The sequence below is a fragment of the Maylandia zebra genome, linkage group LG8 (assembly GCF_041146795.1).
Source record: "Maylandia zebra isolate NMK-2024a linkage group LG8, Mzebra_GT3a, whole genome shotgun sequence".
NCBI lineage: Eukaryota > Metazoa > Chordata > Actinopteri > Cichliformes > Cichlidae > Maylandia > Maylandia zebra.
The window spans coordinates 11218777-11227878 of record NC_135174.1 but is presented as its reverse complement, the minus strand read 5'-3'; the positions used below and the strand labels follow the sequence as shown (position 1 = coordinate 11227878).

The 9102-nt window shown below is 41.4% G+C and overlaps 1 protein-coding gene across 1 annotated transcript; it reads right to left on the bottom strand.

Annotated features, from left to right (window-relative positions):
• Positions 1 to 737: 737 nt before the first annotated feature.
• On the bottom strand, positions 738 to 6795 carry nptx2b (neuronal pentraxin IIb). Its single transcript, XM_004562325.3, has 5 exons — positions 6033 to 6795; positions 5316 to 5535; positions 4758 to 5002; positions 4483 to 4662; positions 738 to 2170 (listed from the first exon to the last, which is right to left on the bottom strand). The coding sequence occupies exons 1-5, from the start codon at positions 6471 to 6473 to the stop codon at positions 1940 to 1942; spliced, it is 1317 nt and encodes a 438-aa protein (XP_004562382.1). The 5' UTR covers positions 6474 to 6795; the 3' UTR covers positions 738 to 1939.
• Positions 6796 to 9102: the final 2307 nt, after the last annotated feature.

Here is a 9102-nt window from a genome sequence, read left to right as displayed (position 1 = left end):
TGATACTTACCCTCTTAATTCCTGTGGAAGCAGGAAGGGTGTACTTAGTTTTTACACACTGCTTCTGTGTGTCTATTACATTTTTAAGACCTGCTAAGAACCAGCTTATTTTTATTATGCCCTGAACCTTTAAGGGTTTGCTTTCTTTTGACCAGCCTAAGCTTCTTAAATGCTTACCTCTCCTGAAAACAACCTGTGTGAATTATATAAATTATTCTTCGCTACTAATCCACAAGAGCACAGTTAATATTCCCATCTTCAAAGACCCTTAGAGTATAACAGGTTTTGACAATTCTTGGTTTTGAGAAATGCAAAAAATATTTTTCACCTGTCAAACTTAACTGATTGCTTTGTTTTGCTCAAGCTGGGCGGCTAAGCTAACATATAAAAAGATGGTATTCTATATGATTTCATAATTCTGGATTTTAGTGAAACTTAAACTTAAATAACTCAAATAATGAATGTGTGTCATGTAGTTTCAAGGCTGTGGCAGACTTGTCTAATAGAGTGTCCGTGATGTCACCCCTGACCTTTCTCATCTGTTAAGAGTTGCTAAATCCACCCGGGACATCTGTTGCTGTTTGACTGAAGCCATCAGAGTCTGAACAGCCGTAAGACAGTAAGTCTGTCTTACTCGTGTGACGCCTAACAAACAAGATGGTTTTAAAACTGGCATATAAGATTCATATGATTTTTTTTAAACAGTCTCACAGAGAGTACTCGTGTTCACTTGTAAATTCATTTTGCAGGAATAATTATCTTTATTTTCCACATTTTCTGTACATGGTAAACATTTGGAAACACTTAGAAAACATTTAATGGCACTTCTATGAAAAGGCCACAGGACAAGGTGGAGAAAGCCTTACAAATGTGCTAAAAACAGACCACATTAAAAAAATACTTTTTTTTCTGGACAGAGACGTTACATAATGGAAAGTTACATTCAAATTTACATTCAAGCACATGTTATAAGGTTTTAATTTTTTTTTTCACTCTTTGACATCACAACACAGAAGCTGTGTGTATGTTTTCAAAATGATTCACCATTTCCTGTGATGGAAAAAGCCAGGAAGAGAGAACAGTGATGAGCAGCAGCACTGGTGACAGATATGCATCCCACTTTTGTTTTTCACCACGTAAGCTATAAAATGAAATCAGCAGCATGTCTTACACAGATTTATTTCAATCGCTGATGTGCTTCATCCATCAGTGCCACATGAAATATGGTCTTTGGGTTTTTCTGTTTTGTTTTTTTTAGTATTATCCCTTTAAAAGAGCCAAACATGTGAGGATCAGATTGCTGTTGGCTCAGTGCTATTGCTTGGTTAAAGAGGTGGCATAACATTAGCCACCCTTTTAATCTTTCCTCCTACACAGCACGCAACACTCGCTCACATGTTAATGGCAACGTCGGTCTGAACCTTAATGTGTTTGTCATACTACAAGTGTGCTGCACTAGAGTGGATTTTCTTTACTTCAGAGCTTCAGAGTGAGTGTGTGTGTGTGTGTGTGGGGGGGGGGTCATTTTACGTCTTAGCACCAATACCTACGGCCTTATGTTACTACGGCTGTTGAAGCCAAGTATCCTAATCGTGATGAAGAAACTGCTGTCACTAAGGAGCGCTCTAATTGCCACTGGAAACCGCAAGCAGAGGTGATTGTGATCAGCCTGGGCGAAACAATACACACTTAGATGTGTGGCCCTGAACGCTGGATCACACCAAACGGTCAAAATGTCACAGCTGTAATCTCAGGGGGTCTTTTTCAGAATTGGTTCAGTAATCTCAAAGCTGTAAATGTAAACCAGACTACGAAAAGCATCCAACTATAAAAAAATAAAATGAACAAGCTGCCTCACAGTATGAACAGACTACTTAAAATAAAAAAAGTTGAATGGATGGAAACATTAACAAATCAAATGACAGGCTGAGAGGTTTTTTTAAGCGTTGGGCAACCTCTCCTGGCATATCTCCAAGGGCCGCTTGAACGCTCCCCTCCCGAAAACTTCGACGTTGCTCGCCAGCCAGGAGACGACATTCCCAGGGACGTACGAAGTGCAGTTGGCCATAGACTGGATCTCGACGGGCTTCAGAACGCGATCCCAAATGTTCACCTGACTCAGCTCGCCCACGAAAGCCTGTCCGGCATCAAAGCGCCCGCCCACCACGTCCTGGAAGAGCCATAAACAGCAGGATGTGAATTTAAACCGCATCGACAACAACATCATCAAACGTAATTACCTGTTCCAGTGCGGAGGAAGAGCCAGTCAGTGGGAATGAACTGCTCATTAAACTTTTGTACTGTCTTTTAAAGTACTCTTGGACACGAGGTCAAGTCCTTTATCTGTTTTCTAAGAAATGTGTCATTTTTTAAAGACTTTATGTTTCATAATTTAGTAACACTAAGCGATCACGTGAGAGCATCATGGGTATTCATGTTGATTTGAACTTTAGATTCACGGTTAATATATTTGGTTTTTGTTTGGCTTTTATTGTTCTTCTAGCATTTGTAATCTTGATTATGTGTTCACTGAATGGTTGAATTCCTGATTTGATTAATTTATTATTTTAACAGAGGTTGAGTTTTTTTTCTTGTGATATTATTGACTTTTTTCTTCTCTTTTAATTTTCAGTTTTACAGTTGTTTGTTTTTTGGTTCATGCCTTCATTTTTATTCTTTTAGTTCCCGCTGTGCCCTCTGTGTTTATATAGTCCTGTTTTTCCTTTGTCACTTTGGCAAAGCATCTATCATGCTTCCCTGTGTGCCACCTGCTGTGATCTCCTGTGGCTCGCCTTCAGTTATTTAAGCCTCTGAGTGAGAATCTGAATGTGAGGCAATCTCTCTCCCTTGACGGATAAACTGCTTGAGAAACAAAACTTAGGAAACGGATTTTAAAACTGTTGATTTCAAAATGAAAATATGAAAAATACTTAATATTTATTAGTCATATCTGGTAGAAAATTTGTGGTAGACAGATAAGAGTGCAAAGTCCTTAGACAAACAATTCTCCTGACCTTGGTCAAGCTGGTCCTTGTTACAGCTGAAGCACCTTTTCACACCATCTTCACACAATTTTGAGAAGCTTGACCTGAAGACCTGAAGCAATCATCTGACACAGTCATCTGTCTGCACTGCAGTTGCAATCCTTGTTAGGTGTAGTCTATAAAGTCCAGTGGTTTTATGTGTTTGCAATCAAGAGTATGATAAAACTACCAAGCTAAATTTCATGAATCCTATCGATCGATCCCCAGCTCTGTCTGTCTTGGTTGTTGTGTTCTTGGGCAAGACACTTCACCTACTGCCTACTGGTGATGGCCAGAGGGGCCGATGGTGCAATATGGCAGCCTTGCTTCTGTCAGTCTGCCCCAGGGCAGCTGTGGCTACAACTGTAGCTTGCCTCCACCAGTGTGTGAGAATGAATGAATAGTGGAATTGTAAAGCGCGTTAAGGGTCTCGAAAAGCACTATATAAATGCAATCCATTATTATTATTAAGATAGAGAACTGACATCGGCTTTGGTGATGTATGTACTCTTCTAGTCTTGAATCTGTATGATGTCAAAGACAGTGGATATACTAAATATGGTCATTTCAGACACACAACTCTGGCTGTGAGAATAGCAGTCCCAACCGATCTACTGTACAGAGTGCAAGGGGCAGCCATTCAGAAGAAAGCTGGCTTAAAAGGAGTCTGGTTATAAAGGGAGAGGAGTAAAAAGGCTCGTCTCAGGTAGAGGAGGAACTGAGGAGTTATTTTGTACTGTGAATCATGCAAAGCTACTCTAACAGAAACCAAGAATATAAATATGGAAGTGGAAATTAGGTTCCCTTCAATCACATAAATATTCTGCATGCTGCTATGTAAACTTTGATTAGCAGTGATTTGGATACCAAATGTTCCCTGCAGAACTGAACAGTAATATGATTTTTTTTTTAAACGATAACAGCACTCAAAGACCACAAGCCTCAGCAAACGGCCATTCATGCCTTTTAAAGAGGGATCTGGATGCACACCAAATATTTAATGGCTTCTTCCCTCAACACGAAGTGTCACGAAAATAGACTGGGCAGGTTTTGTGTAAAGCCATTAAAAGGGACATAAACAAACGTCAATAAAAACATGCGTTATTACCTGCTTGGCAGATGTAATAATACATTGATTCATTTAGCGACCTCGGCAGCTGTGGGCAGTGATAGATTCACTGTTGTTTCTGTTAATTGTTTTGTTCTGATAATCAGCCTGGATCTCATTTGTGCCGCTTTAAATCTGGGTAATTTTCTTCTTTCCATCTGCAATTTGCAGAGACACCTCATAAATAGTGCGTCTTATTAGTCGAAGCGCTTGGTACAGCATTTTCAAGTTATTTTCTTCTTGCAGTAATGTGAGCGTGTTGAGTTGAGTGCACATAGCTGCAACACATTCTTTTTTTGACGATGAATCTAAAAATAGACATTCATCAAAGATTTTACTGTATCATTTCACCTGCTCCTGCCCCAGGATGATCACTCCTCCAGGTTTGATGGGGTGCCAGGCTGCCAGGTTGTCACCAGCTCCCAGCTTCTCCCCGTCTTGGTAAGCCTCCCACTGACCATCTCGCGTGGTCCAAGAGATGCAGATGTGGTGCCACCTGCCGTCGCGAACCTCCAGGGGAAGCTGAGCAACCTAGGGTCAAAAAGACATTATAATTTTGAAACGTGTGTTTTGGTACAAATATGATTTTTACTAAATCACTATTTCAATCCGATTTAATTACTTGCCTTGTCATTAATGAGAAGCTCAATTGGGTTGTTGCCCCATTCAATCAGCACAATCTCATTTGCTTGCCCTGGTACACCGTAAGAAAAAGGCGTGCCTATGCCAGGGCTGGCGCTGGACTTGATCCACATGCAGAGAGTGAAAGCATACATCTCTGGCAAGCTCTTGGTGATACGGCCATACAGGTAATTGGTACGCTGGGGCAGGGACAGCTTAAACTGTTCTGGGGGTATGAAGTCTCCTCCGCCTGTAATAAGATCGGCAGAAAAGACCCGTGGTGTAAGGAGGGAGAGGTGACCCATGAGGCTAATCTTCTCACCCGTTATTTCACCTTTGGTGATTCATAAGATCATCTTGACTATTCTGAGTGCAGAGGGCAGCAGCCTTTCTCCACTCTTGTAATTTTCCTTTCGTGTGGGACTATTCTCTGTGTAGTCATCCAATCTGTTAAATGGGCTGTATGTCATTGAAACCTATTTATATCTCAAAATAACATTTCCTCTTGATTTGTTCTCTACAGCTATTGTAATGTAAATATGTGAGTTTGTGCTTGGCTGTACCTTTCTCCAACTCATTGATCCTCTCTACCAATGCGTTTAGAGTGCTCTCTGTTTTCAGCCTGTAGGCAGCTGTGGCATTGGACAGCATGCTCTTTTCCGCCTCCAAGGTGCTGACTTTTTTCAGGAGCTGTTTCTCCAGTTCTCCAAGACGTTGCTGCAGCAGGTCACGGAGCTCACTGGGGAACGAGGCTCCAGATATGTTGGCCCTCATTTGCTGTTGCTAAGGAAGGATCAACATCACCAGTTATCATAAGCAGGATGTGCACTAAGCCCCCCTGAGAGCTGTGAGCTTCTGTGTGACTGATTGGCAGGTTTACAGATTGAGTTTAAATAAAAGTCTTTCAGTCAGTTTTCCTCTCCTGTCAGGAGAATCCACTCATTTATTTTAATGTGGGAGGCACATACTGGGCTTGAAACTGAGTATTTTCATACTGTGTGGTAGTCATGGTAAGACTAGGAACAAAAGACTATTCAATTTATTGAAAGCGCAAGCAAAGTGAAGGCAGGTCACACGAGAAATTAACCAGTTAGCTGTATAATCTCTTCCCACATACTGTTTTGATTCTCCACGATAAACTCAGTAACAATTCTTAGAAGTCACGCTCTGCTTTTGTGCGAATCGACAGTTTGTTTTAATCCCCTTAAATCCGTAATCCGTAAGCAAACCAGGTTTTTAGGTTCGGGCTTTGGCACAATGCTTTGCGCAATGACTCTTACCTCAAGGTTTTCCAGTCGGTCCTTGAGCCCCTGCATGGTTTTTCCAAGATTGTCGATAGTTTCATTTGGATCCCCGGGAACGTCCCCCATCGTGTTTTGTTTGTCTTTGCCCCATGTTCCCCCTTTGTCGTACTTTCTATCGGTGGTTGCTGACGCGCACAGAGACAGCTTGGTGGTAAGCTCGTTGATGGTGCCAATCTGTTTGGAAATCGTTTCTTTCTGTTGTAAAATCGTCTCCCTTAGCTGCATGACCGTGTTTCTGAGCTCTTCTTCCTGACCCCCGGCATTTAACTCGGGTAGCAAAGTCACAGGGCAACTGGCATCGCCCGTGAGGGGTATTGCCCGGCAAATGTAGCGCTTTCCATCGTCTGCCTGCCTGTTTGTTAGCTGACCACATCCCAGAGCACAAAAACATAACATCCCGGACAAGAGTGAAAACATACCGGCGGCTTGTGTCGCTCAGAGAGTTCAAGAAAGAGGTGAAAACCTCACAGTTAAATTCTCAGCACTCCAACGCGAGCCCGATGTTGAGTTCAGTGCGTAAAAGTGTACTCCAAACGGGTCTGCGCAAAAAGCATCATGTATAACTATCTTTACAAAGTAGCGACATGATGTCCGACCGGCAAAATCAGGAGTGGAAAATGCGATCAGGGGAGTGTAAGCCCATTAATGTGGCTTGTGATAACGGAACTATTCCTGGCACGAACGGAGCTCACAGTGTGGTGCTGATCAGACAGCTCCTCTCGATAAAGAGGATTACCAAAACAAGGAGTCTGTGAAAAGTCCTGTATGTGTTGTAGTAGGCTGACGTCACCGAGTCTAGGCTTAAATGGTGATTTGTTGAGCTGATTAAGACTCTAAGACTCGAAGTCGTTGTCGGAAATTGATAGGATTGAAAGGTGTGGTCGATTAGAAGGCGTGGTTATTTTCATACGGATGCCTTCCAACACGTTATCATGCTTTATTTTTTACCCGGTTCCCATCCCCAGACATATGTGTGAGCGTGCGCTGTATGTGGTAGAATTTGAGGTATATGGATAATAAACAATAGAATAACTTCAGAACACATTTATGGAAGTCCTGCAATAAAATCAATAAAAAAAAATTTAAAAAGAAGAAGAATCGATTTGAGTTTGGATGCATAAATTTTTCAAACATTGCACCAACACACGTGGCCTCAAGGCAATTTAGAGACTGAATTGCAGCTGCGAAAAAACATAACAAATGATTCCCAATGCAGGTGAGTCTCTTCAATAAAGCCAACGGTGGAGAAACAGGATGTGGTGGTAAACAATTAGCAACAGTTGCCTGCCTAGTTGCAAAAGGTCAATAAAGCCTGTTGTGCTGACTGGAAGGCCTACCACTGTGCTTTGAAGATGGCATCCAACCATGATCCAAACCACAAAGTCAATCAAAGCTGTTTTACACTAGGGGATGATAAAATGGAAGCAGTGCTGAGCAAAAACTGTTCAATTCTGGGATTTAAAACAGCAGAAATGAAGCTCGTGGAGATTTTGATTTTCTCCAAAGATATGATCAAAGACTTAGATAATTACATGCAGAGTTGGTAAAAGACTAAACATTTTACAATTATTTTCATGTTAAATAAAATGAAGGCATCGCAAGCTGTCACGTCTGACTCATCACGCACATCATGAATCAGAGAACTCATGGCTGTCTTCCAGCCAGATTTGTGAAAAATTCTCATTAAGGGCAACAATTATTGTCACTCTTGGAACTTTAGTTGGAACAATTTTTAATTGCCATGCAAGCTTTAGTATAGTTAGGGGTAACATTACAACATACAGTATATAAGTACGGTTAGATATAGTCAGGTTTCCAACCAAGAGGCAACTTAACGTTCAAAAAATCAACATGGAAGTGAAAACTGTGGAGAAAAAAATAAGTGTGGTACCCGGATTGTTCTGTTTTTTGTCTAGAACATTTTTTAAATCACTGGGCTTGATCCTCTTCTTTCTTTTCAATAAAACATCTAACACCTCGGACATTTGAACTGTGTCACGGAGGTTTCAACCAGTCCAGACACAGCTTCTTTTTATAAGGGTTCATAGGCCATAAAAGTTAGAACTCACTGGTTTAATATTATTAAAGCAATTAAAGTTTGATACTTGGCACCTTTCGTAGTTTTAGTTCATGTCAGTGCAAAGCTCAGCAGGACGATGGCCCCAAAACCTTCAGAGAATATTACTGCAAATCTGTTTGATGATTTAAGCAGTAATGGACAGCAGGGACTGACCATCAACGCTGTTAGTTTGCCCATGGGGTTCAGTTGCTTGTGCTCGTGCACACGTCTTGATTAAACACAAACGCTTTAACGCTGACTCTCACTATCTACTTTGTGTTTACTATAGGATAAAGACATAACTCACCTACCGGCAATGGCCAACAAACTTGGGACGTCAGTGCTGTTACAAAATTATGATTTTCATTAACAAGCATATTCACCGTGGAGGAGATTCTGCTGTGAATGTTTGCCTGTGTCACAGAGAACATGTGTCTTATTCATACAGACCTCAGGAGTGATTTAAAAAAAAGAAAAAAAGAGTGAATGTCCACGGGCGCTTCAGATGCATGAATAGATTTTTGGGTATTGTTGATGATTCAGAACCAGTCTCAAGGAAAGTGCACTTCTTTCTATGGAAGAAATAATGCAGGGGCGATGCGGCTACATCATAAGGGCATCACCAGTCGCTGCAGAGCACTGAGAAAAACACATATCTAATGGACAGATGAGTGGTTTTGGAAACCAGTGTGTCATCCACTCTTCCCTCTCAGGATAAAGCCCCCATCAGGGAGAGAAAGAAAAAAAAACACTGATGAAACAAACAGGACAGCGCAATAAGCCAGAGACAAACATCTTTTAGCAGATCATTATTACTTAGGGAACATAGAGTGCAAAGGAGAATGAGAAAGTCATATTATATGTCAGATTAACTCTTACATCATATGTGGCATTCAGTGAGAGGGATATCTCATTCTGCAGTCTTTGTGCCAGTGGCTCCAGTCTATGGAAGGAGGAGGAGGAGGAGGGCTGTGAAGGAGGGAATTA

Excerpts from the sequence above, each read along its gene's own strand:
- nptx2b (XM_004562325.3), bottom strand. The coding sequence starts at position 6,473 with ATGTTTTCACTCTTGTCCGGGATGTTATGTTTTTGTGCTCTGGGATGT. Across the intron at positions 5,536-6,032 it reads ACCGACTGGAAAACCTTGAG|CAACAGCAAATGAGGGCCAA; the intron begins GTAAGAGTCATT and ends ATCCTTCCTTAG. Across the intron at positions 2,171-4,482 it reads TCATCCTGGGGCAGGAGCAG|GACGTGGTGGGCGGGCGCTT; the intron begins GTGAAATGATAC and ends TGGCTCTTCCAG.